This window comes from Neltuma alba, unplaced genomic scaffold (genome assembly GCF_004799145.2).
Source record: "Neltuma alba isolate B1F8T4 unplaced genomic scaffold, ASM479914v2 tig00011422_pilon, whole genome shotgun sequence".
Taxonomy (NCBI): domain Eukaryota; kingdom Viridiplantae; phylum Streptophyta; class Magnoliopsida; order Fabales; family Fabaceae; genus Neltuma; species Neltuma alba.
The window spans coordinates 422589-449923 of record NW_021636106.1 but is presented as its reverse complement, the minus strand read 5'-3'; the positions used below and the strand labels follow the sequence as shown (position 1 = coordinate 449923).

General features: G+C 35.6%; 4 protein-coding genes across 5 annotated transcripts; 2 read left to right on the top strand and 2 right to left on the bottom strand.

The window, feature by feature from the left end:
* Positions 1-1813: 1813 nt before the first annotated feature.
* LOC114713279 (G patch domain-containing protein TGH) lies at positions 1814-11220 on the top strand. Of its 2 annotated transcripts, none has more exons than XM_028897890.1 (16): positions 1814-2135; positions 2684-2774; positions 2854-2948; positions 3642-3745; positions 4622-4683; positions 4781-4855; positions 5122-5273; positions 6205-6280; positions 6365-6451; positions 6549-6623; positions 7268-7403; positions 7614-8103; positions 8305-8589; positions 8670-8798; positions 9055-9273; positions 10114-10333. In XM_028897890.1, the coding sequence occupies exons 1-16, from the start codon at positions 2001-2003 to the stop codon at positions 10189-10191; spliced, it is 2289 nt and encodes a 762-aa protein (XP_028753723.1). In that variant the 5' UTR covers positions 1814-2000; the 3' UTR covers positions 10192-10333. The 2 variants fall into 2 exon arrangements, with proteins under 2 accessions (XP_028753723.1, XP_028753722.1); XM_028897889.1 differs by having other exon boundaries at positions 1815-2135; positions 10092-11220.
* Positions 11221-14323: 3103 nt separating this feature from the next.
* LOC114713277 (putative phospholipid-transporting ATPase 9) lies at positions 14324-20279 on the top strand. The gene is made up of 11 exons (XM_028897888.1): positions 14324-15051; positions 15422-16770; positions 16860-16970; positions 17240-17516; positions 17755-17843; positions 17933-18041; positions 18327-18536; positions 18669-18794; positions 18896-18994; positions 19108-19299; positions 19404-20279. Exons 1-11 carry the CDS (start codon positions 14656-14658, stop codon positions 20031-20033), a joined length of 3588 nt encoding a protein of 1195 aa, XP_028753721.1. The 5' UTR covers positions 14324-14655; the 3' UTR covers positions 20034-20279.
* Positions 20280-22772: 2493 nt separating this feature from the next.
* LOC114713286 (probable calcium-binding protein CML15) lies at positions 22773-23608 on the bottom strand. Its single transcript, XM_028897897.1, has one exon. The coding sequence runs from the start codon at positions 23382-23384 to the stop codon at positions 22893-22895; it is 492 nt and encodes a 163-aa protein (XP_028753730.1). The 5' UTR covers positions 23385-23608; the 3' UTR covers positions 22773-22892.
* A 662-nt stretch (positions 23609-24270) lies between these two features.
* On the bottom strand, positions 24271-24969 carry LOC114713291 (uncharacterized). Its single transcript, XM_028897901.1, has one exon. It carries the CDS (start codon positions 24797-24799, stop codon positions 24380-24382), a length of 420 nt encoding a protein of 139 aa, XP_028753734.1. The 5' UTR covers positions 24800-24969; the 3' UTR covers positions 24271-24379.
* Between the last annotated feature and the right edge of the window lie 2366 nt (positions 24970-27335).

The following is a 27335-nucleotide window of genomic DNA, read 5'->3' as shown; positions in this document are numbered from 1 at the left end:
ATTTGCAGTAAAGAGCCTCCATAGTCCATACTGTCAAAAATAGTCCCGGTAAAAGCAAGGTACGGAAGAAAGGGTTGGAAAACTCTAGCCATGTCCCGAGGAAGGATGTTGCTTTACATATCAGAAATCAAGTAGCTGAAGAAGTCCTTGTGTTACTAGTTGCAGGTGGGGGCAAGCAAAGCCTATAGTAAACGCACAAAAACTTACGAAATGTGTTGCTTGTCTTCCAGGAACATTCCATTTGTCTCAGATAAATCATTGTGACCCTCCCGAGCCCAGTAATCAGCATACCAAATAGCATTCCTGTAAGCATGGTGTAACTTCACAAACTAGTTACTACATTCGAATCTAAATATAAGATCTACTTTATCGTGTAAACTATATTATAAAGTAGATTTTATATCTAAAACTGGATGTTGTATCACGTAGTCTTCTAATCTTTCATGTTATTATGAGACCTTAATGGGGGAGCTACCACACAATTCTGCTTCAAGAGGATAAACGCATCCGAAAAAAAGTTAGTCTTTTGTCATGTAATCTTCTAATTTTCCATGTTACTGAGAGACCTTAACGGGGAAGTTGCCATGCAATCCTTCTTTAAAGGTATGTTTGGCTCAATAAGAAGAAGGGGAGGGGAGGGAAGGAGAGTAGAAGGATTTTAATATTATCTTGTTTTCATTTATAATATGGACAATTTTGCTCTTATTTTATTTAAGATATGAACATAATGGTCACAACATGACAAATTATAAGCATAATAGTCATAACATAGCAAAATATTGTCATTTCCCTCCAAATCTTCCAATTTTGGAGGGGAGGGAAATTTTCCCTCCCTGAAATCTGTGTGTTGCCAAATAAGGGGAAATTATTAAAATCCCTCCCTCCCAAATCCCTCATACCAAACACACCCTAAGAGAGATTAAACGCATCTGAAAAAAAGTCAGTCTCTTCTCTTCTAGTCAGGATGAGTAAGAGCATGTTATTATCTCCGGTTCTAATTATGTTGATGGCCTAATAAATTCTACCTCTTCCAGTTTTAATTAGGCCATCAACATAAGCCCTTGGCCTCTTCCAAAAACTCTAATGGGTAAAATTAAAAATAAAACAAATATATCAACACACAGCTGAATCAGCCCCTTACAATATAGCAAACTAATAAATGACTTTGGAAGAGGTGCCTTATTAAAAATATATTAGACAAATACTATATCCAATTCTCAATATAAAACTTAATTGACTAATTTGGAAAGATTAGAAAAATTAGTTAAATTAGTTATTTGTAATAAATAGATGTTGTTTTTCTTAAAATACGCTTATTAATAATGTGTATTAGTTAAAATTATCATTTAATAAAACTTTTAACACATGCAACTATTATAAAAATTATTCCAAAAAAAAAAAAGATAGAGTAAATTAGGATATTATATTTATGACTAAATTAAAAGTTGAATTACTCTTATATTAACCAGGGGTAGTATTTACATTATATAGTAAACCTCTGAAAGGACGGGGTTCAAATTTTTATAAAATCACAGAAAATTCAGAGGAAAAAAAATCATTACTAACATTATACTATTTTTTTAGCCTGCTAAGTAAACAGTGAACTTTTTTTACTATATCAGTATTAATTATTTATATTATTCTTTTTAAAATTTGAATTAAAATATGGTAGATACATACTTTTTTCTACAATAAAAAAACTGCCGTTTTGTTTTTATTTTTTTCCCCTTTTGCGCCAGAAATTGGAGGGTTCTTCTTTGGTCTGTGACGCTGTCCAATGAATTCAAGCGTTGAGCTTGATGCGTCCGCGGCTTCTTCCTATATCACTGCTCGTTTGCTCCTTTCTTCCCTTGCGTCATATTCTACACTCGTCCATTTTCGCTTTGCATCAATTCATTCGATTACCTTCGACCAAAACAATCTTCAAATTTCATCAATCATTTCCTCAATCACGAACTCATCACTCTAATCACAACCTGCACTTTGACGAGAAGGTTTAAATGGAATCGGACGACGATGATTATGTTTTCCATGGAACGCCGATAGAGCGCGAGGAAGAGATTACTAGCCGAAAGAAGAAGGCAGTTGCTGAGGCTTCCGGTCACCTGCGAACCCTTCCTGTTTGGAAGCAAGAGGTAAGTTTTACTGGTTCCACTATGATTAGCTACTGAATCTGTTATACCATTTGAGTTCTTTGAATTCCCTGAAACGTGCGGTACACTTCAATCGAAAGGTCTAATTCTATTGGTGGGCTCTCTGGAGATTGGCGAAAATGTGCTATGGGTGTGTTTCTTATTGTATGTAATGTGAGACCTTAATGCCAAGGTAGTTTAGCAGGACGATCCTGAATGACCTTAACTTATGCTTGGAAACTAAGTCGATTGAAATGTGTGTGTGTGTGTGTGTGTGTGTGATGTCCAATTGCTATACACTTTGTATGAAGTTGGTTTGAGTTGCCGGGACGCAGTTTGCATGACATATTCAGCGATGCCTTGCTGTTTGCTAAGTGCCTACTCTGGTTATAGATGTTTCCGGTTATTACTTTAGTACCGGATCTGTGTTGTTTAGTTACTTCGCATATATCATGGGGCTTGGAATTCTCGTCAGGCAACATTTTGGCTCAAGTTATATAATTCCACATGCAGCCTAACCTCAATAAAACTTTTAATGTTACCGTCTGCAGGTCACAGATGAAGAAGGGAGGAGAAGATTCCATGGAGCATTTACAGGAGGGTTTTCTGCTGGTTACTATAATACCGTGGGCTCGAAGGAAGGTGTAATTCATAATGGCCTTACAGTGTTTGAATTTTCACTGGTTGAATATGGGTTTTAACCTTTTGGATGAATGTGCAGGGTGGGCTCCTCAGTCTTTTACATCATCCAGGAAGAACAGAGCTGAGGTCAAACAGCAGAGCATATTGAATTTCCTGGATGATGATGAAAAAGCGGTATGTTCTTTATTAAGTTTATGTCAGTCTTAGTGGGCATATACGAGTATCAACATTGCACACGTTTCATTATCTTCCAATTATATTCATGTCAAAAGATGAATCCATGTGTGCAGTTAAGTAATATCGAACATATGGAAATTTTAATCTATCCATTTGATGTTGTTTAGTAAGGCCCAGGTCAATATTTGGGCTCACCTAGGAACTAGCCTTAACTTCTGTGCACCTGCACAAGGATTCAAAATTTTTGTAACACCACAAGAAATTAGAAAAAGCAAATCATTTTTTTTTTAAAAAAAAGAAAGGAATCAACATTCACATCAATAAATAGCAAATGAACACGACAATAACAATACTCAGCCATTCTACTTTTATGTGCTATATTCTTTGCATAGGGACTTACCAGGTATATTGCCCAAGTAATAACTTGATCATGGTTGACTTATTGATTGATATTGAGATGTTGGTGCATTTCTACATGCATCTAGGATTATTATGCCATTTCCAGTAGCTATTGATGTGATTTTTACTTTATCAACTATATTATGAGGCTTTAAGGATTGAGCAATGCTTATTCTTGTGTCTTGTCTAGATGAAGTCAACCAGGCAGAGTATCTGTTTCATTGGTGATTGGGGATTTAATATCTGTTTCGCCATTCCTTTTAATCTATCCACCCTTTGTATGTTTAATAGGAATTGGAAGGTCGGTTTTTGGGGACATCCTCGCAGTTTGATACATTTGGTTTCACTGCTGCTGAAATTGCTCGTAAACAAGCTGAGAAGGAACAGCAGAAGAGGTGATTTTGGTTTTTGCAACTATTATTAACTTTCTCTGCTATGCATATCTGAATGGACTTATTTTTATATTGATTTTTCTTGGGGAAGAAAATGAATCGATGACTAAATTGCACATTAGAAAAGTTGAATTGTTGGTATATTATGCGTTTCACTTGTTAAGACATATTGGTGTCATCAGCTACTGACCTTTATTTAATTTCTTTTAGTCTGACGGTGATTTTTCTTTTTTGGGGGAAATTTTGCGAACAAAAATCTAAAGTGTTTGGAGAACTTCACTGCAACGACAAAAACTGTTTTTTTTTTTGGGGGGGGGGGCTTCTTTTGTTACTTTCTTTTGAGTAGAGGATAACGAACTCCTATATTTTTTTCATTCTTTACATGAAATTTTTCACCCAAAGAGAGACAGAGAAACAAAAGGGTAATAAAGCATAATACTTGTAATTTTTGCATTGCCAAGTTTTGATCCAAATGGTGGCCACTCTCAGGGTATAATTCAAATGCTATTTTTCCATATTATTTTCTTGGTTCTGGAAGAATTAACTTAGTTCTACATTCTAATATAATTTTTCAGTTGTAGTTGCAATGGATGAAGTTATTATGTTTGAACTTGTGGCTTGATTATTGTTGGATTTGGTGATGTGTTCAAATAAATTTCAGAAGCTTCGCATTGTAATGCATTTGATTTGATTGTTTCCTTTGAAGCAGTTTAACATTTGCCTTCCTTTAATAACTATAGTCTCTCTGTATCTTTACATCTATTGACGTGGAATGAGTGATCGTGTATGATATGGATATTAATTTTGTCTATTTGTTTACCTTTTCCAAGCATTGTGACACATCTTTGTTTATCCTTTTGCCTTTACCATTCATTGTAGGCCATCAATTATTCCTGGACCAGCCCCTGATGAATTAGTTCTTCCAGCCACAGAGTCTGTTGGTCTGTTCCACTAAAACTTAATTTAGTAATATAAATCTGCGTAGTTTCTTCCATAAAGATGCTTATCTCTTTGCTCTCTTTTATTATATTTTATTAGGGGTAAAATTGCTGTTGAAGATGGGATGGCGACGTGGTCGTTCCATTAAGGATTCACGTGCAAGTGCGCTTTATGGTATGCTTTTCTTAGTTTCTAGAACCAGTGCTATTTTTCCCCCTCATATTAGTATAAATCTGAGACTTGATGCCTCAACCTGTTTCCTTTTGTTTTTATTTTCAGACGAAGAGAGTAGTTTAATCCAACATTGGATTATCTTATTGTTGGGTTATGAAAGTATAATATAGTGTTTTTCCTCGTTTTGGTCAGCACTAGTTACATTTCTGTATAATTGGTAGGTTTCTTGAAATACCTCTGAAATAATTTAGTTGCTCTCTGCACAGATGCCAGAAGAAAAGCCCGGAGAGCTTTTCTAGCATTTAGTACGGATGATCTGGAAGTGCATGCGACTGATTCAGAGCCTATGAAGGCGGGCATGCATGATTTTCTTGAGCAGACTGTAAATGATGATATTTCATCCTCTAAAAGCACACCGGTGAGATATTTTGCCTCACTATAGTTGTTTTTTCCCCCCCTAAATTTTTCTGACTTGAGGATTTCTTATCCTCAGCACTCTGTACTTTCTCATCTTTCCAATACGATGTCTCTTATTAAGTAGAAAATTCTGTAGATACGATTCATTGATTCTTGTATGATTTTTTTGGGTCCAAGGAATTTTTTTTTCTTTGGGTGGGGTGGGGGGGCATTAGTATCCCCGAGAACCTTAATCCAGAAGAGTTGCCACTGATGTGATAATCTTCCACCTAATCCTAAGATGAGAAGTTAAAGTCAGTCCTCAATTTTAATTGCATAAGGGGATATTTATCCGGTTTTTCCTGGTTTTGTCTGGTGAATGTTGTAGAGAATTTCTCTTTTGACTTTATAAACTATATTTAACCTTAAGGTGTGAAAGGAAAAATGTTTTCTAGAAAGTAAGACACGAAAGAGGAGGGTATTATATCCTTCTTGAGAGAGATAAGCAAAAATTCAGTATCTTGAACTTGCAACAAAGCTGCCCAAACCCTCTGCATAGCTGACAGAGACAAGCTCTTGGGGAAACCATGAACATAAAACCAGAGAAACACCCTTAATCCTATTCCATAAATTATCAAAAGGCTAGGAACACCCTTGAAGGCTTGTGTGTCATAATTTGTGCATTCAAGTGATGTATAAGCTGTCTACGTGGCAAGATTGTTATAACTGCAACACGATCTTTCTGTGTTTGTTTAAGTCTCTCCCCAAGGATAAAAATTTTTTGTTGTCTACACAAAAATAATCTTATTTTCTCATGACATTGGGCTCAGATTAATTTAACCCTTCTGCTTTTAATTAAAACTTATCTGTTAACTCAAATTTTATCTGGCATTTTTATTTTCATTCATGGCAGGCATATAGTCTACATCTTTGATTTTTCTTCTTTTTCTCAGGTTTACATACTCAGCCCAAAGCAAGACCTTTATGGTTTAGGTTTTGATCCTTACAAGCATGCTCCTGAATTTAGGGGTATACTCTTTCTCGATCTATTTATGGAGCCTGTGGTCTGATCGCTAGAACTTGAGGTTTTATGTATTCTTTCTTTTTCTCCAGAGAAAAAAAGACTACGCACGTCTAGCAAAAGTGGATCTGGGTATAGCAAAGGTTTTTCCATGAAAGATAGTCTTTTTGGTTCGAAGTGTAAGAACTTGATTCTAACCTTGTTCTTATTAGTCATGCATGTCTTCTCATTAGGTCTTCTCCTATGTTGTATTAACTTATAGTTTCAATTCATCAGCAGGAAATGTTGCCCCTGGTTTTGGAATTGGAGCACTTGAAGAACTTGATGATGAGGATGTGGATGTATATGCGGGTTTGTAGTTTGACACTGTCATGTTGTATTATAATTGATAAAACTTGGTGGTGATGCTTGACTTCTGTAGAGATTGCATTTCCTAGTGAGAAACCTAATCAAAAGCACCTTCAGTTTTTCCTTGCTAAAGATAATGCTTATTACTTGAGTTTTATCAGTCCTGAATACATGTATGTCTGTGTACTTTTTTAAATAACCGAATGATAAATTTTTCTCATAGATATGGTTGAGAAGGTGAGTGAAGCTTCCTTTGATGAGAAGAATAAAAAATAAGTGAAACTTGAATCTAGTACAATAATTCTTCCCCCATTTCTCTTGAGTTTCTGCTGAGCAAAACCCTCTATGTGCTCCAGATTGAGAAAAACGCAGTGAAACCTCAAAATAATCTGATATCACCGGTTCCCTTTAGTTATTGATGTTAAGATACTTTTTCTCCTTACCACCTCTGCAACTCAGTATAATACAGCTGTTGAAAAATTAGATAGCATCATTATCAGACTAATGAGGTTTGCATCAAATGATAATGCAATGATGCCTTCACCGTCCTCATCATTAATTTTGCAAATTTCACATTAATAGAACTGTTAGATTTGTTATAACTAAGTGGACTTCTTTTGTTTGTTTTTTTTTTTTTTTGGGTTTAGGGCATGAATATGATACTTATGTTCACGAAGTTGATGAGCCTTCAAAATTGGAGAAGAAGAAAAAGGTTAACAAAAAGAACCAGGGCAGTCTGCCTGGCTTTCGGGTTGCGTCCAACTCAGACTTTCAGATGGAAAGGTAAGTAGAAGCAGTTTGGTTCAAAGTTTTAGCACTGTTTTTAGTTTATTGTAATGTTTGGACGCAAGGAACTTTGATACAAGTTAAAACATTGCGATGATTTCTTTTGAGAATTAAGGCTTTCCACTGGCCTATCTTTCCATTCCTTTTTCTGTTTATTTTTTTACACATGATTCCACCTTTAAAATGATATTATTAATTGCGTTTTAGATTTGAAGTTCCTGTGATTCCCAAGGATTTTGTACCCCGCCACACATTTTCTGGACCTCTGGAGATTGACCGCAAGCACTATGATGTTCCTCCACCTGAGGTTCCTCCTCCTGAGGATATCAATTTAAAAATATTAATTGAAGGGGTTGCAAATTTGGTAGCTCGATGCGGTAAATTATTTGAGGATCTATCTAGAGAAAAAAATCAGTCAAATCCATTGTTCAACTTCCTTTCGGGAGGTACTGGCCATGAATATTATGCAAGAAAACTTTGGGAGGCACTTCAAAAACGCAGTGATCAAATGAAGCAGCCATTGGATGGGAGACTGCCTTCAGCTGCAGGTGCACAGAGGCTGACAGCTGAGAACCGAGGACAGATCTTAGGGGAAAAGCCTTTAGAAAGAAGCTTTCAAGATCCGACCCCACCTGTAGCTTCTAATGTTCAGCTCCAATTTAATCTCACAGATACATTTACTAAGCCTGCATCATTAGTAAGTAACAGGCCTTTCGTGTTGATCACTTGCACTCCCAATTAGAGAGCATCTTGTTTTGCTTTGGGCTAGCTGACCAATATGTGGCTTCGGTTGACATCATACACCAAGTTAATTGCTTTGGCAAAATTTATTTCCTAGGAATCTCAACAAGGGTATGGTCCAGACCTTTGCTGATCCTTATTTTTTCCTTCTTGACAGAGTGAGTTACCAGGGCTTGAGAAGCCTTTCAAAGATGACCCTGCAAAGCAAGAAAGATTTGAGAGGTTTCTGAAGGAGAAGTATGAAGGGGGATTACGTTCTACAAGTTCTAGTTTAGCTGGTAATATGTCAGAAGCTGCTCGTGCTAGGGAGAGACTAGATTTTGAGGCTGCCGCAGATGCAATAGAAAAGGGGAAATGGGGCAAGGGAAGCAAACTGTCCAATCCATCTGCTGTGGATTTCGCCTCAGCTGGCGCCTTGCAGTTTACTTCTGGTGGAGTAGAGGTATAGATAAGCTGATGTTTCTGCTGTTTCTTTCCCTTTAGTTTTGTATTCAAGCTGTCTAATATACCTTTTGCTAACAGCCAAAGAAAGATTTGCAAACTGAAGATTCCATAGCAAAGAAAATTCACCCAAAGAGGGAAGAGTTTCAATGGCGTCCTTCTCCTCTTCTCTGCAAGCGCTTTGATCTCATTGATCCTTACATGGGGAAGGTATTTCAAGTAGCCTGCTACATTTCATTTTTTTCCAAAAAAATGGTTTCCATGTTTAATATAGTATATATGATTTTCACTTTTTGTATGGTTGCTGAGGATTTATTAGTAAATGTTTTGAGCCAAGCTCTTACTCATTGATTGAAATGAATATGAATTTATTATGATAGCTATGGGGTACTACTATGTGGAAAGGGGCAAGGATTTTTACTGTTACAGAAAAATTTATATAAAATGTATTACATGTCCTTTGTAGCCACCTCCAGCGCCGCGGATTAGAAGTAAAATGGATTCGCTGATCTTCACATCAGATTCAGTCAAAGATGTGAGAATTGAAGAGCCAGCTAATGCCAAGAAAAACATCTCACGTGTGCCTCAATTTGAAAATGACAATGCAACAAAGAAAGATGCTGAGCATGAAACTGAGGAGGAGGTAGAAGTTGAAAATGTTGAAAGGCCAGTTGATCTCTACAAGGTATTGGTTAATTAATTGTGCATATTTTCATCTAGTAGGCACCAATTCAAGTTGTATTCTGTTGTCTGTCCTTGAGCTCTAATAGTTCATAGTCTCAGATGCATTCCTGCCCTTCTGATAAGATCAAATGCTCATCAGCTAGGATAGCATTCCAAATATGGAATTGATGCAACAGTCGACAAAAATAAAGAGAATATAAGAAATACATGAGAATATGAAAAAGATGAAAGACATCAGGGAAAAATTCCCCATGTGAATTATTTTCAAAGCCAAAATCTGTAGGTTATGACCTCCTATAGCATTCAATTACCCTCCAGTATTTCCCTCGCCATTTGCCTTAAACCGTTGGCCGGAATGAATAGAAATCCTTGCCATAATTATCGAAAAGCCCTTTCATTGGTTGCTGCCTCAAATGAGTCAGATCGGAGAGATGCCTTTGTTGTGGATTGGGATCTGCCAAAGTTTGAGAGGAATTTAAACTGTAAATTTCATAGATTAAAAGACAAGATATGGGAATCGGTCCTTGAGCCTTGCTTATTTCTTGAATGTGGATCTCCCATCAACTTAATTGTCTTTCTGAAGTTCATTGTGCAAATTTCTCTAGAACCTCAAAGGGTCCCAATCTCTATTCTCTGTGCTGTGATCACTGGCATTTGACCCCTAGGGATAATCTAATCTAGAGATTATCATTTTTCAATTACATTTTTTTTGGGTGGCAACATACATATTTGTATGATGCACAACCTACCTGATAGGGATTCCTCTAGGAACCCAAGAACCTCCTAACTTTCTGTTGGTAACATTTTATGCATCACCAGGCTATTTTCTCTGACGATTCAGATGATGAAGGGGAAGGATCTAATGTTATCAAAGAGGATAACCAAGAAAAGAAAGCTGAAGTTGCTAATACTGCATTAAGCCGTTTGATTGCTGGTGACTTCCTGGAATCTTTGGGTAAAGAACTGGGGCTTGAGGTTCCTCCTGACATGCCTTATACTGCGCCAAAATCCAGAAATCCTGGTTCTCAGAAAGAAACTTCTAATGAAAATGCAAGAAATGGCATTCCAAGTATTAGAAGTGATGGGGATGTCTCTTTAAACCAACATGCCCAGGACGATGCTGTTGGCATCTCAGAAAGGGACCCCACTTATGGAAATATGCTTGAAAGTGGTAGCCGTAAAGCCAGGGGAACTAATACTGCTGAAGCTGTGTCAAGTAAGTTCGTTAGGGAGACGGATGGTGACAGAAATGTCGAAACACCTCCGACTCACCACAATAATTATGGCGGCGGTTCATCTTCTGAAGATGAAAGGAGCAGAAAACGCACCAGGCATGAACGTGGTAGCAGCAAAACCAAGGGAACTAGCGTGGGTGCTGAAAGCAAGTCAAGTAAGTTCAACGGCGAGAAAGGTGATGCAAGGAAAATCAAAACACCTTCAACCCGACATCATGATTATAGTTGCTCTTCGTCGTCTGAAGAAGAAAGGAGCAGAAAACATGCCAAGCATCATCGAGGAAGGAGGCACGATTCAGGAAGTGATTCGTCTAGATATGATGATGATTCTCATTATCCAAGGTCTAAAGGTAGAAACAAAGGGTCTTCTCGAGAGAAAGGTAGAAGTAGAAAGCGCTCAAAACACCGTGATCGTCGAAAACGAGACTCTCCAAGTAGATCGTCTCGTCACAGAAAGGAGAAGGACCATGCAGATGCCATAAGAGAGAAAAAGCGGAGGGAGTGAATGAGTTTTTTTTTTTTTTTTTTGGGCCAGGGAGTGAATGAGTTTTTTTTTTTTTTTTTTTGAAATAAAATCTATAGGTAAGCTAAAAACTCGTAACAAATTACACTATTCACAAGTTATCAATAGTGTAGATCATTTTTCCAATTTCATACAATGAACAAGATTGACACTCGTTTTTTGTAACTCTGGTGGAGGACTATTTGTATTTTGGATGGTGATGTTGGATCCACAAACCCACCCCCAAAAGAAAAAAAAAAAAACCAAAAAATAAGATGGGCAAATGCCAAAACCTAATTACAACATCCTTTTTGAAAAAGATGGATTTAATTTAGTGGAGAATATTGTAATTATAAATTTATCATTAAATGAAAATGCAATGTAACTGTTTTGTTTTATGGAAAAAAAACGTGTGTAAGTTGGTCTATAGCTGTCTTTAGGGAGAAAGAGCAAATGTCTCAAGAGGAGATTCTAAAATCACTATAGAGAATATTTGCTACTATAATACAGTATAAAAAAAATGGCGAAAATGTCGAAAATATGGCTTTTGAGGGTGAAATATTCTTGATAATTATGGTTAAATTTATTCACGTGGGATAACTCTCAATTTTTGATTGCCTCAGTCTATTAGGAGTAATCACCATAGGACAATTCATAATTTTTGACACAATGTAAATGTAAATGGAATTTTAAAATTCGGCGCTGAATCATTTTAGTTTGCTTGCCCTGATTGTATCCTTAATTCATTCTAGAATTTCACTTGAGCATATTGTTGCTGTTTTTCATCCGAATACAGTAGGAATTATGTATTTATTTATTCATTAGCTAGGCTTTCATGAATGTTCCCAGATATCTTTCATATTGATGAGCCGCTTCGTAACCTGTCTTGTTTTTTCTTGACTTCTTGTGATGAGCTGCCACCTGATCATTGTTTGAATAATTAACGGGGATAATTTCAAAGTTGCTGCTGGCCAATAATAATGACAAAGTTGCTTACATTTTCTCTATTTTGGCGGGGATATCAACGAAACCCAATGATAATGAGCCTCCTCACACTGCGTGGGATCTAAACTCAAATAAATGGGGAAATCTTCGGGGTTAGAAGAAGTTCAATCATGCAAGGACAATCCAAGGAAAATGTAACATACCATCCCATATTATATATAAGATAAAAATAACCAATTAACATAAAATTAAAATTTAGCTAAAATTAGGTGACTACCATAAATATAATATATATTGTAAAGAAAAAACTATTTTAAAGTACCTATACTTTTTCTGAATTTTTAATTTAATACCTATGTGTTTTGTCCTTTAATTAAATTATTTAATTTTACTTTTTTTTAGCAACATTAATTTTTATAATTTTGTTCTATTAGTATTTTTAATCTCTATATAAGAGTTAACGATATTAATAAAGTAAAATTAAAAATCTAATTAAGAGAAAAATACATATGTACCAAATTAAAAATTCAAAAGAAGTATAAAGTACCTTCAAAATAGTTTTTCTTATTGTAAATGCCATTATTTATATCTTACCCAAAAAAAAATACCATTGAGAATGAGAAAGAGAATAAGTATGGAAAAAAAAATGAGAGAGGACAAGGTAGTTAATTAATGTGGTGACATAATATACCATCAATTAGGACAAAATGAAAAAAAAAATTGGTTAACATTTCAAACACTTTTTAGTATATCTTATAAGTAAAATCATGCTATCCCAGAAACTATATTTCATAGGACTGGGAAAAGTATAATATAATATTACTTTTAGTCTTTAATATAAGATTTAGTTTAGGTTTGAATTTAGTCATAAATATAATATTTTAATTCATTTTGTCTCACATCTTTTCTTAAAATATCCTAATAATTCTAATCATTAAGAGGATAATTTAAAGAGATTAATATATTTATGATAAATAATTAAATTAACTAATTTTTTAATATCTTTAAATTAATTATCTAACTCTTATATAAAAATCTATATAATATAATGCGATGGATTGAGATGTGGCTGGCCGGCAAAAAAGTTGGTGCCAATAGTTGAGACGCAAAAGATCATGTGCGATGGGCACATGATTGCAAATTTTCAAATCGTAAAACGTTTGGCGTCATCTGTGACGTTCTTTAGTTCTTTTCCCCCCTGATCCTTATTTTATACCAAAAATGAGACAAGTAAACGGAAAGTGTTATGAATGTAATTGTAACTTTCCTTTGCTCACAGATTGGTGATTTTAGAGTCGTCAGCATGCACCGGAGAATAATGATTAATACGATGAAGATCGCTCCTTTTGTCCCCCCCCCCCCCGGGGGGGGCCTTCTTATGGACTCCCTATCTTTGACTAATTGCATGGTAGGTAGGGCCTTTTACTTCTTCATCACATTAACTTTATCTAATTAAACTTTTTTTCAATTCCCCTCCTCCCTTTGCGAGCCCCCCAAATTTTTGACCGGAAAGAGATAAAAACATCTTCTTCTTCTTCTTTTTTTTCCATTAAATTACATGCGTATCATGCTATTATTATTAAGTACTGTTTCCGGGTTTCAATATAAGAGACAATTAACTAATTTAAGTAGATTAAAAAAATAGTTAAATTAGTTATTTGTAATAAATAGCTGTTTATTTTCATAAACTATCTTTGCTAATCAAATGTATTGGCTAGAACTACCATTATTACAAGTACTATTTAAAAAAAGAACAAATATGAGAGACAAACTGAATTAGATTTTATATTTAGGACTAAAATAAAAATCAAATGAGTTCTTATATTAGGTATCAGAAGTAGTAATACCAATACTATAACTTATATTCTTTCATAATCACCGATTTAGCTTTATTTGCCAAGATAAGAAAACGTGAGATGCAAATGAGGTAACATAACGTGAATGAATACGTCTACTGAGTTGTTCCTTCATATAATTTCAACTTTGTGATTTCCGCATTACTTTCCCATTAGTTGTTTTGTAAATTTCTGACTCCATTTTTTTCTACTGATTTTTAAATTATTTTTATTAATTTCCATTCGCAAACCTTCTGGAAGAAATGCATGCCAAGAAGCGGACGGATTTATGCAACGAAGTGGTCACTATTGTTCCTAGTTCATTGTTGATAGATTCATGCCCATATCCCAATGTAAAATAGCTGTAGGGATATTTTATTGAGGTAGTTGAGTATGAGCCTTGGAGTCCAAACTACTGAATAAGGACGAAAAACCCATTGGCCATGTGCACGTTCTTAAACTATTTTCTTAGCTACGAGTCAAACTGGGAAAAAGCACTCACATTTTAGCTTCTATCCCAATGAAAGAACGAAAGATGAGCAATTGAGCAGTGCAGAGTCAGTGCCCTCTATCTTTGTTTCTCTCTCGACCTTCCCTACCTTTCAACTCTCAGAGTCAAAACAGACATATTCCCACTTCAATCTTGTGACTTCAGTTCAAAACTTCCCTTTTCTTGGTATATCATTCTGGGGGTAGAGCTGCGTTTTGGATTTTAAAAAAGGAGATGCTCTGATTCCTTATTGGCTCCTCTTGTTCAAAGTGCTCTGTTTCTATCCAGTTTTGAGGATTGTTGAGTGTTTAGAGGCTACTTAAAACGAGTTGAAGCAGATAAAGTTCGAGGCCTTTGGGGCTTTAATAGTCGAAAAATGGCTGGTCGTAGAAGAAAGAGGCCTAACTTTAGCAGAATCCATGCCTTTTCATGTGGGAAAGCGTCGTTCATTGGGGAGCATTCACTGATTGGAGGGCCTGGGTTTTCAAGAATAGTATATTGCAACGATCCAGAACGAGCTGAGGCTAGTCTTATCAATTATGGTGATAACTACGTCAGAACAACCAAGTACACTTTGGTTTCGTTTCTTCCCAAGTCATTGTTTGAGCAATTTAGAAGAGTTGCCAATTTCTTTTTCCTCTTATCTGCAATCCTGGCTTTCTTCCCTGTCACTCCTTGGGAGTCACCTTTCAGCTCCATTTTTCCTCTTACGTTTGTGGTTGCTCTTACAATGGGGAAAGAGATTATTGAGGATTGGAGGAGGAGGAAGCAGGTAATGTTCTATGATGTTATATCAGCTTTTCCCGCTAGCTTCTTCTTCTTCTTCTTCTTCTTTTTTGTGGTGTCATTTTCCTTAAACAACCCAATTTCGTAGTGGTGATAGAAAAAAAATTATGAAACACAGGCTATATGTCGTTACAGTGATTGCTTTATTACTAGACACTTGTTTCTTTCCAACACATAAACACAGAAACATGCACAGGGACAATATTCATCCCAGCAACTGCAATTTCTTTCTTTCTGTTTTTTTGACAGAGGTTATAGAAGGCTTGGTGGGATCACATGTTGAATTTGATTTTTGCTTATTTATGTTTCTCCTGATAATTCTTAGGTCAGATAATTTAGTTTTATGATTGCATCAGGATATTGAGATGAATAACAGAAAGGTTAAAGTACATCGTGGAGGAGGTTTTGATTCTGCAAAATGGAGGGATCTAAAAGTTGGGGACGTAGTAAAGGTTGAGAAAGATGAATTCTTTCCCGCTGATCTCATCTTACTTTCATCAAGCTACGATGATGCAATTTGCTATGTGGAGACCACGAATCTTGATGGAGAAACAAACCTTAAACTGAAACAAGCATCGGAAGAAACTTCAAAATTGCAAGAAGACTCAAGCTTTCAAAATTTCAAGGCCACTATCGCATGTGAAGATCCAAATGCAAATTTGTACTCGTTTATAGGATCTATGGAGCTGGAGGGTCAACAGTACCCTCTCACACCTCAGCAACTTTTGCTTAGGGACTCTAAGCTGAGGAACACGGATTTTATTTATGGTGTGGTAATCTTTACCGGTCACGATACAAAGGTTGTGCAGAACTCAACAGAGCCTCCTTCAAAGAGAAGCAACATTGAAAGACGGATGGACAATATTGTCTACCTCTTATTCGGTTTATTGTTCATGATTTCTTTTGTTGGGTCTGTTTTCTTTGGGATTTATACAAGTGAAGACATTGAAAACGGTAAAATGACAAGATGGTACCTTAGACCAGATGATACTTCGATTTTTTATGATCCTAATAGAGCAGCAGTTGCAGCAATGTTGCATTTCTTAACTTTCCTTATGTTGTATGGTTACTTCATTCCCATTTCCCTGTATGTGTCAATAGAAATTGTGAAAATTCTTCAGAGCTTTTTCATCAACCAGGACTTGCACATGTATTATGAGGAAACTGACAAGCCAGCACGTGCTCGTACCTCAAATTTGAACGAAGAACTTGGCCAAGTTCATACCATACTTTCTGACAAAACAGGAACTTTGACTTGTAACTCCATGGAATTTATCAAATGTTCCATTGCTGGGGTTGCTTATGGACAAGGTGTTACAGAAGTCGAGAGAGCTCTAGCAAGAAGGAAAGGGTCACCGCGAGAACAAGTGTCAGTAGAAAAAGATGACAATGTTGCACAGATTGCTGTAGCAAAGCCACCTGTTAAAGGGTTTAACTTTCTAGATGAAAGGATCATGAATGGGAATTGGGTTAACGAGCCTCATGCGAAAGTAATCCAAAACTTCTTAAGATTGCTGGCTGTATGCCATACTGCAATACCTGAAGTTGATGAAGAAACTGGTAAAGTTTCATATGAAGCTGAATCACCGGATGAGGCAGCATTTGTGATTGCTGCTAGAGAACTTGGGTTTGAGTTCTATGAAAGGACACAGACGACCATTTTACTGCATGAGTTTGATCCTCTATCTGGCAGGAAGGTTGAAAGGTCAGGTTCTTGTTATTGTATATGGACTTTTTTCTCCTTTCCTGCTTATGAAACTCGAGATGTTTATTGACTATTTTTCAAGTTGGCAGATCCTACAAACTTCTAAACGTAATAGAGTTTAGCAGTGCAAGAAAGCGGATGTCTGTAATTGTAAGAGATGAGGACGGGAATCTGCTGTTACTTTCCAAAGGAGCTGACAGGTTTATAATCTTGTTCATATCTTAAATCTTGTGTATTATAGATTAATCCATGTACACCTCCTTCTAGAATGTAAGCCCCTCCCAGTTATTTGTTTCCAAATTTAGTTAATTAGAGTTGTACCTATTTGTAAGGGAGAAATTAGGCCTCCTCCACTTTCTTGTCCAAATTTTATATGCGATATGGGTAGATACTCAGTGAGTATCATCTCTAGTTTGTTTCAGAAGTTCAAAACATTAACATGCCTTTCTATGGTTTTTCTCTCAAACAGTGTCATGTTTGAAAGACTTTCAAAGAATGGAAGAGAGTTTGAAGAGAAAACTCGGGAGCACATTAATGAGTATGCTGATGCTGGTCTGAGGACATTGATACTTGCGTATCGTGAACTTGATGAGGAAGAGTACAACCGATTTAACAGAGAATTCACGGAGGCCAAGAGCATAGTGAGTGCAGATCGAGAGCAGATTGTAGAAGAAATAGCAGAACAGATTGAGAAGGATTTAATTCTTCTTGGGGCTACTGCCGTTGAAGACAAACTTCAAAATGGGGTATGTGTAATAATTGATCCATTTACTTCATTATTTTTTTGGTCTTTAAAGCTAGAAGGAAGAAGTCAAGGTGCAACAAATACTAGTAAAAAGATATCACACTCTTGCCATGCAAGTGCTTATATTACTTACTTCAATTATGAGTTATGAGTTCAAATAATTGAGTGCCTGAGAAAGAACTCTTTGACGGATATTAGCATCTTGTGTTTCTATGAATTGTTATGCATTTGTTGGTTAGGTTCCAGAATGCATCGACAAGCTTGCACAGGCTGGAATTAAGCTCTGGGTTTTGACTGGTGATAAAATGGAGACAGCAATCAATATTGGGTAAGTTCAAAGAATATGTTAGAGATTTTGAAATCGTATTTGTAAATAATATGATGTCACTACTTTCTTTTTATTTCTTGTGACTGCAGATTTGCTTGTAGCTTACTAAGGCAAGGAATGAAACAAATTATAATTAGTTCCGAAACTCCAGAAATCAAATCACTGGAGAAATTGGAGGACAAGTCTGCTGCTGCTGAGGTAGACCTTTAAATCCAATCACTTAATTCTGTCTATTCTAATTGAAAAAACAAATAATGAATATTTTACTATATTTTAATATTAGGGGCATCATTATCCAACCAAACACAAATGTCCATTCTTATCCTTGACATGCCTAACATGCATATTTCGCTCCATCAAACCTCATTCTCATTCCCATTTCTATTATTTCATGAACTAAATGGACCCAAAAATTTTAAAGATCTGTGCCTACTTATACATTCTATTTTGATATGTGCTGATGAGATTTTGGTTGTTCTTTAGGCAATCAAGGCAAGTGTTCTTCATCAGATACAGGAGGGGAAGGCGTCATTATCTACATCAGATGAAAATCCCGAGGCATTTGCTCTGATCATTGATGGGAAGTCTCTCACTTATGCATTGGAAGATGATGTGAAGGACTCGTTTCTTGAACTTGCCATTGGCTGTGCATCTGTCATATGCTGTCGTTCATCTCCCAAACAGAAAGCACTTGTATGTTTCCTTTATTACTTCATAACTCATTTCTGCATTCACCCTTTTTTTAGTGCTGTCATATTCTGTTTCTTTGTTATGTGAAAAAAAAGTTTTATTTTAAAACTTGTTGATTTCATTTTCATAATGCAGGTTACGAGGCTAGTTAAGACTAAAACTGCTAGGACAACTCTAGCAATTGGTGATGGAGCAAATGATGTTGGGATGCTCCAAGAAGCTGACATTGGAATTGGTATCAGTGGTGCTGAGGGAATGCAGGCAAGTTCGAAATACCGCACAGCTTACCGTTTTTCAGTTTGATTTTTCCTTCCCACTCTATAACCCCAACACTGAATTTTGTGCTGCACTTAAATTTTCAGGCTGTTATGTCAAGTGACATTGCCATTGCCCAATTTCGGTTCTTAGAGCGCTTACTTCTTGTGCATGGACATTGGTGTTACAGAAGGATCTCATCCATGGTACTCAGCCTGTCTTTTCAACTTCATTATCACAACGAAGTGTTGGCATCTTGCCAAACTTTTGCCTTTATCTGTTTTATTACTGACATACTAGTCTTTTTTCTGTCTGGTAGGTCTGTTACTTCTTCTACAAGAACATTACTTTTGGCTTCACCCTCTTCTTCTTTGAGATATATGCATCATTCTCCGGACAACCAGTATATAATGATTGGTATTTATCACTGTATAACGTACTCTTCACGTCACTTCCGGTGATCGCCTTAGGTGTGCTTGACCAAGATGTCTCTGCAGAATTCTGTCTCAAGGTAACCCCTTTATACAATTTAGTAGCTTGATTGGCAGTCAATTTTTTTTTTTTTTTTAGCTGTTTCCTTCTCATGACCTCTTTGCTTCTGTGTTCATCACACAGTTTCCATTGTTATACCAAGAAGGCGTGCAAAATAGCCTGTTCAGATGGACCAGGATACTCAGTTGGCAATTCAACGGTTTGCTAAGTGCCACTCTGATATTCTTCCTCTGCATCAGTGCACTGGAAAGTCAAGCCTTCCGAAAAAGCGGCGAAGTTGTCGGGCTAGAAATCCTTGGAGCCGCCATTTACACTTGTGTAGTGTGGGTGGTGAATTGCCAAATGGCAGTATCAATCAATTACTTCACTTTCATACACCATATTTTCATCTGGGGTAGCATTCTTTTCTGGTATTTATTCCTTCTTGCCTATGGAGCCATGGATCCTACCATATCTACCACTGCTTATAAGGTCTTCATTGAAGCTTGTGCGCCTGCCCCTTCCTACTGGCTCGTCACTTTGCTTGTTGTTGTTGCATGCCTCATTCCATATTTCGCCTGTGCTTCGATAAAGATGAGGTTTTTCCCTTCATACCATCAAATGATACATTGGATCAATAAGGATGGCCGAGTAAATGATCCAGAATATTGTAGTGTGGTACGGTCTAGATCTATACGCCACACGACCGTGGGCTTCACAGCTCGGTTTGAGGCATCTAAACGGTTTGAAGATAACTCTGAGAGCATCCCTTAATGGGCATTTTTATTAACTTTGCTTTGTATACCCCCCCCCCCCCCCAACATTGAGCCAATTGTATATATTTAAGGTAGAGATGGGTCTTCCAGTTCTCTGCTAGGAAGACAGCGAAATGAAGCAATGTAGGATCTGGAGGTTTTTTGTTCTTCCGAAGATCTTGATTTCTTAAAGCTACACTTGGCGTGGAATAAGTTTGACTACTTGGAGATTAGATGCAAGGCAATGGTCAGTAGTGTATGAATATATGATGAATATCAACATTCAATATGAAATACTCTTCCAGTCCTAAATATAAAACCTTTTTTATAGTGTGCATAAGGGTTTTATATTTAGAACTGGAGGAGTATAAAATTTATGACATTATCCAAATATTCTTTATGCCATAGTTATGATCCATATTTATGGCTAAATCTTCAAACATTTCTTGGAAAAAGTTTAGGTGAAAAGAGGTGAGAGTTCCTGGAATTAGTTTCAATACTCATTGTTTTGATGAGCATTTTAAACTTATCAGATCTGGACCATCTATATCTGATCTGAACGGTTCAGATTTAAAATCTTTAGTTAATTATTTTTAAATATAAAATTTTTTTTTAAAAAAATAATAGTTAAATGATTATCTCTATTTTAGATTATATATATTAAAATAATTATATTGAACAAATAAAAAAAAATCAAATCCGAATCATCTAAATGAGATATGAATGATTTAAATCTTATAAATTTAAGATGCTTGTCTAAATGATGAGCACCAGAATCAATTCCAAGAGGTTCTAATGTTTTAAAAATATTAATACTGTTTTGTGGGGTCAGCATTAGTATTTACTTTATAGACGAAGTTTTCTGCGTGTGTATATACAGAAGGCTAGATATTTTAACACTCTTCCTTATGTTCAGATCAGAATATCTCATTCTAGAAGATCCAGAATATTCAGAGAAGTTATGTTAAAGGACCAGATTTCTAAATTAATTATTAGAAAGGCCTCAAATTTATTCTACAGAGTGTAAATTTATCAGCAGAAGTGTGAATGTATGAGCAGTTGTCATTCACTAAGGTGGTTTACAACTTTTCCGATAGTAAACGTTATTTAATAAAAGATTTATGAATTTAGTATTAGACGTCATTGTCCCTAGTAAATAGTACCTCCGATCCTTAATATAAGATCTTGTTTAACTTTTATTTTGGTCCTAAATATAAGACCCTAATTTATTTTGCCTCTCATATTATGTATTTTTTTCTAAGATAGTCTTTCTAATAATAATAGTTCTAGTCAATATACTTGATTAGTAAGGATATTTTAGGAAAAACAACACCTATTTATTACAAATAACTAACTTAATTTTTTTCTTAATCTTTTTAAATTAGTCAACTAACTTTTATCAGTAGGACTAGATGTAGTACTATTCATGGCACAGTTCATCTAAACGGACCCATCACTCTCTTAATTCGCCGGGAAATCAAAATCTGATAGGTCTCTAAAGTGTAAACACTATAAACACCTGCTGGTCAAAAAAAAAGAAACACTCTGAACACCAATACATTTTCTAATTTTTGGGTAAAACTATTGAAAAAGCCATAGAGGATGGATGTAGATAGATAAATAAATAAGTATGTATGTATGTATGCGCGCGCGAGAGCTCGGGGACACTCTTGCCTTAGGGCCTGTTTAGTTTGAGGGGAGGGAGGGGAGGGAGGGTTAGGGGAGGGGAGGGGAGGGAGTGTTTCATCCTCACCTTGTTTGGTTTGATTAAAAAAGAGGAGAGGGAAGGGTATTTAATGATCCCTTGTTTGGTTCAAGAATGGGAGGGGAGGGATAGTAATAATCAATTTACCATTTTACCCTTACATATTAGTTTATGTTTTTTATTGATATATTATATAAATTAATTTACATCTTAATTTAAATCATATAATTTAATAAAAATTCAGTCTTATCATGTTAATATGTGTATTAAAAAATTGGTACAGTAATTTTTTATTCTAATTAATATAATAATATATTTAAAATATCAAATAACAAATTTTATATGCTCTAAGAAAAATGAAATTTTATTCTCTTTAGGCTCTTTTTTTCCAGCTTTAAAATATATTTAATAAATAATATATTTATAAAAAACAATTGATTTTATAATATTATAATTTTTTATTTAAACAATTTTTTATTTTAAATAATTTTTATAATAATGTATTTATTTTTTATTTTTTACTTAGGATAATATATTTTTTATTTGAAATAAATATTATAATAATATATTTTATAGGTAGAAGTGAAATATTAAAAAAACTATAAGGGCATAATGGTCGTCGTCTATCATTTATTTGAAATTAATTTTTTATGTATAATATATAATTTTAAAAATTAGAGGATAAAATCTATAAATAATAGTACAAGAAATTCATTTGTTTCTGTGTATAGGTTTTCCCTTGGCTAAGAAGTTTGGATCTAGCTGATTAGTAAGTACCAGCTTATGTAGATGTGATCTGTTCGAAGTTAGACTTTTTTTACCTCCTAAAAACTTGTATAATACTCTCAAGTTTTTAATGCAAGTTCTAATTAGCAAGTTGACGTTGATACACAACAATAATCTAAATACGAGAAGGAAAAAAATTAAGAAAAATAATTATAATATTTTAGAAACATATCATATTAATTAATTTAACTAATATTTTTCATTTCTCCAACTTAGATAATTAGTTCCAGGAGTATTATTGAACAGGAAAGAAAAAGAGGATAGATCTGTGAGCGAAGTCAACTCTGTGCCTTATCAGGAAAGAGAAGAGAGAAAAATGCCATACAGGCAGGCATACATAATCCTTGAAGAATCGAAATTCATATGATACAATGAGGAGCTATATGGTTATGGCGATGCGAGGCCAAAGAAATCAGAGGCAGACTTGGCCATTACATTGGCGAACTCACTGAAGCTAATCACGCCATCGCCATCTTCATCCGCGTCTTTGATCATCTGTGTGAGCTCTCTGTAAGTAAGAGGCTGACCCATTCTGGCCATTGCTCTGGCTAACTCCGCCGCCGATATGTACCCATTTCCGTCGCGATCGAAGCACTTGAACACCTCTAGCAGCTTCTCTTGATTCACGATCACCTCTTCGTTCTTCAAGTCTGGCAGTATCGCTTTCACCAATTCATCGAACTCCACCGACCCATTGCCGTTGGAGTCCATGGTGGATAACAGCGCGTGGATTTGATCTCCGGTGGGCTTCAGGCCAAGAGAGCGGAGGAGCGCCGCTAGCTCTAGGACGGTCAGGCTGCCGTCGGAGTCCATGTCGAATCGAGCAAAAACGTCCCTTAGTTGCTTAAGCTGATCGACTTGGAGAGGCTTTGACGACATCTCAATATATCTCAATGTGATCTGCCGAAATATGAGAAGAATGAAACGAAGTCGCAGAGATGTTGAAAGGGAGAAGACGAAAGGGAAGCGAGTCGGTGTGGCACGAAGGAATATGACAACGATTCTGTAAGGCGTCTAAGTACTCTGAGTCTGAAGTAATCCATGTGCCTTCTTGGAAACTCACAAGGTATCGTTTGGTTATTAATATTAACGTTTGAAAATGTATTAGATTACATTAAAATTGTTCAGTCAGATGTTAGGTCGGTTTTCTTTTGATTGCTTTATTATGTGGGGCTAGGCTAGGATTTGAGTGCTGGATTAATTTGTTTTTAACTTTTTAAAGGGTGTCTTTATTAAGTCCAAATTTATGGCAGTCCATGTGCCTCTCCCCTTCCCTTCCCAAGGCTATAGCCCAGCTAAAGCTGAGGTGGCGTTACGTTGTCTCCATTCTGAATAGAACGTATCATATTTAATTAATAAGCAAAAACCGATAATATATATACATACATATATATATATATATATATATATATATTGTTCTCTGCAAAATCACCAGCTAGCCCAGATAATGATGAACTTCTCTGCTCGGCAATTGGCATACAGCCAAACACGCGTCTTTCTTATTCTTTTTTCTTTTTTCCAGTTCCCTTGAAGGATTCAGACACCTTTTACATATTATTAATTACCACTGGGCCTTTTCCCCCAATTTTATTCCTGTTAAAGCACGACATCTTCGGGTGTTTAAATGACGAAAACGATCGACACTCGTTTCTCAACTCTTATTATAACGTTTCTATGTAATAAATTTGAATATCATTTTCATCAACGCCATTGCCAGGTTTATATATATCAGAATCGAAACCATCATGTGTCACTAGATGAATGCACGGAGTCTCCCGACAAGTTATATATTTATTAGATAAATAAAGTGTTTAGAATACAAGCGCGTTATCAATTTCACAAAAACGAAATGCGTAGGCAATAACAATGACTAATTAAACCTGAGGGTGCAGGTTTTGTTGTGCAGCGTCCTCACCTTCTTCAACTGTACAATCATCATCACTGTGTTTAGCAGAAGCCATGATCATCTCCGGCGACTTATTAACGTTGTTAACTTGAACAGGCCCAGGTATACATGGGCGGCGACGTAAGAGCTTGAGCCAGCCAAAGCAGCTTCTGTTCTCGTTCTCGATGCTCTCCAAAGGGGTGAGGGGCCTAGGGTTCCACTTTCGTCCCAGATAGCAGGAAAGAACAGCGAGAATAGTAAGCACAGAAATGACCGCAAAGAAAGGCCCAACAGAACCAGAGGATTCCCAGGCACTAGGGGTCGGTACGGTTTCCGGAGTAGTCACAGTCGTCGGAATCTGCGCCTCTCCTGGACCGGCTTGCTGCTGCTGCTCCGGCTGTAGATTCATCGACGGCGACGATGCAGTAATACCTGTAAATGAGTGAAATAATAACAAGCTTAATTAGCTTGGAGATGAAGCGCATACATATAAATAAAGGATCTTTCTTTCTTTCTTCGTTCCTTCCTGCAAGTTGCTTAACGAGATGTATGACAATGGCTCGTGGAATATCGACGTGGAAAGGGGGCAAAAAGGGCAGAAGGAGGAGAAGGGAGTATGGTTCTTTGATATTTTGATGGGGTTACTTTACGAGTGTTTAGCATGCAAGCCTCCTTTTGCTGCAGTCAGAAAGTAGTAGGCTTTTGGATATAGGAGTAAATAAATAAAAGGCCTTTTCTCATTGGTAAAAGTGGGTCTCATCTTCATGCATGCATGTAAAGGAGTCCTCTCTCAGCTTATGACTTTAATGCCCATCCATAAGGCGATTCCTTAACATGTAAACATCCTTTGATTATGTATTTCTCCCCAAAAAATATATATTATTAATAAAATTTAAAGTCATTTATGCTTATTTTTCCTATTCAATGGATTTTTATCGGGTTAGAGAATCACGTAAATTTTTGGCATACAAAATTTTAATACCCAGAGATTTGGACAGTTTAGAGGGTATTTGGTAAATTGAAAAGTGATTCTCATAAGCATTTTTTCGCATAATAAGACAAACTCCTCCACATATTTATTTTATAAATCGTAAAAGCATTTTTAAAATTATAGTTTGGTTTTCATCCAAACACTCCCTTAGTCTTCTCTACTTGATTATTTCTGGAATGTCTGGGATACCCAAATTACTTTTTAAAAAAAGTGCTTTCACACGAACTTCTATTACATATACTTATTTTTTATATTGTAAAATTACTTTTAAAATATAGTTTGATTTTCATTTAAATACTCAAAGCATTTGATATGCCACTTATATTCATCCTCCCAGAAAAAAAGAAATTGACTGAAAAGCAGCGGGAAAAATCATGAAATAAAAAGCAAAATGGATCCCTAAACGTACAGTATTTGTAAATACTACAATATGGTACCTTTAGCCGGTACTTCATAGTTGCTACCATAAAAGGCCTCTTTTTGGCCCTTTAGCAACAAACCAACCAATATCAGTCCAACTAATTTTGGTGTTGAACCGGGAAAATGTAACTGCCTGCTCAGGGCTTGGACCCAATAGATCAGTGTCACTAATTAAGCTGGCTCCACATTTGTTGGCTCTTCCCATTTTTCTCTTTTCATCAATGCTTTATTGATATGGGGTAAGGTTAAATTTTTTTAATAATTTAAGACTTATTTAATGAGTTAATTATTATTATTTAGTTTGTGTGAATTAATTGAAATTGTCTTATAATAAGGATGAAATGGAGTATTAAATAAGAAAATTAATTATATACTCCTTCGGCCCTTAATATAAGACTTATTTAACTAATTTGGTTAGATTAAGGAAGTTAGGTAAATTAGTTAGTTTTAAAAAATATGACATATTTTTCCTAAAATACCGTAATCATCTTTCTTAATACTCCCTCTTCCTCTTCTACTTGATTATGATTGAAAGAGTATCTATAGGGGTAATTTAGAGAAAATTGATAAATATGAAAAATGAGTTTTATATTTAGAACCAAAACTAACTCAATAATTGAATCATATATTAAGGACCGGAAGAGTACTATCAAACTCCTATATATTTATATGTAGTAAAACTGATCAAGTTTCCTTATTCGAAGTTTTCTCCTAAAAAACAAAGAAAATTACTTCCACGTATCTCGCCACAAACCAGTTCATAAACTGAGTGGATAAAATCAGATGGCCGCTCCTTCCCATGAAACAAAATGATTGTAAGGAAGTCGTTTTCCATCCTAATACACTGCCATCTATTAACACCCAAATGAAACATTAATGAGTTTAGCAATTAATAAGTTACTGTGCTACTGTAAAGTGCTGGCGAAACAAAATTCCCCTCATATTTTTATTTTTTATAGCATAAAACTACTTAAAATAAGTTAAACTAAACATTCACTTGATATATCATTATATCAATAAAATTAATCCTTGCATAATTACAAAAATGAGCTGCCCTGTTTATAATTTAACTGATGCAATTTGCTCTACCTTAATACATGGATCATTAAATATTACATTATTCATAGAGTTGTGAATAATTTAACTTACAATTCGGGCTCGTGAGATCCAGATCTAATGGATACTTTTGGTCATAAAAAAAGAATCTAGAGTTATTGATAATTGGATTAAAATGCATTCAGCATTTCAAAATATTTTTTCAGGTACATCGAGTACTCTAAAATATTTTATAGTGTATTTAGCGCCTTAAAATATTTTTTTAGGTGTATCTAATACTTCAAAGTATTTTTTTAGGTACGTCCAACATTTAAAAATATTTTTTGTGCATAAAAAAAATATTTCAGGGTGCTGGATGCATCTAAAAGATATTTCGGAGGTATTGGAATATTGGATGCACCACAGAATATTTTAGAGTGCTCAATGCACTTAAAAAAATATTTTGGGGTACTAGATGCATATTAACTCTTAATAATTT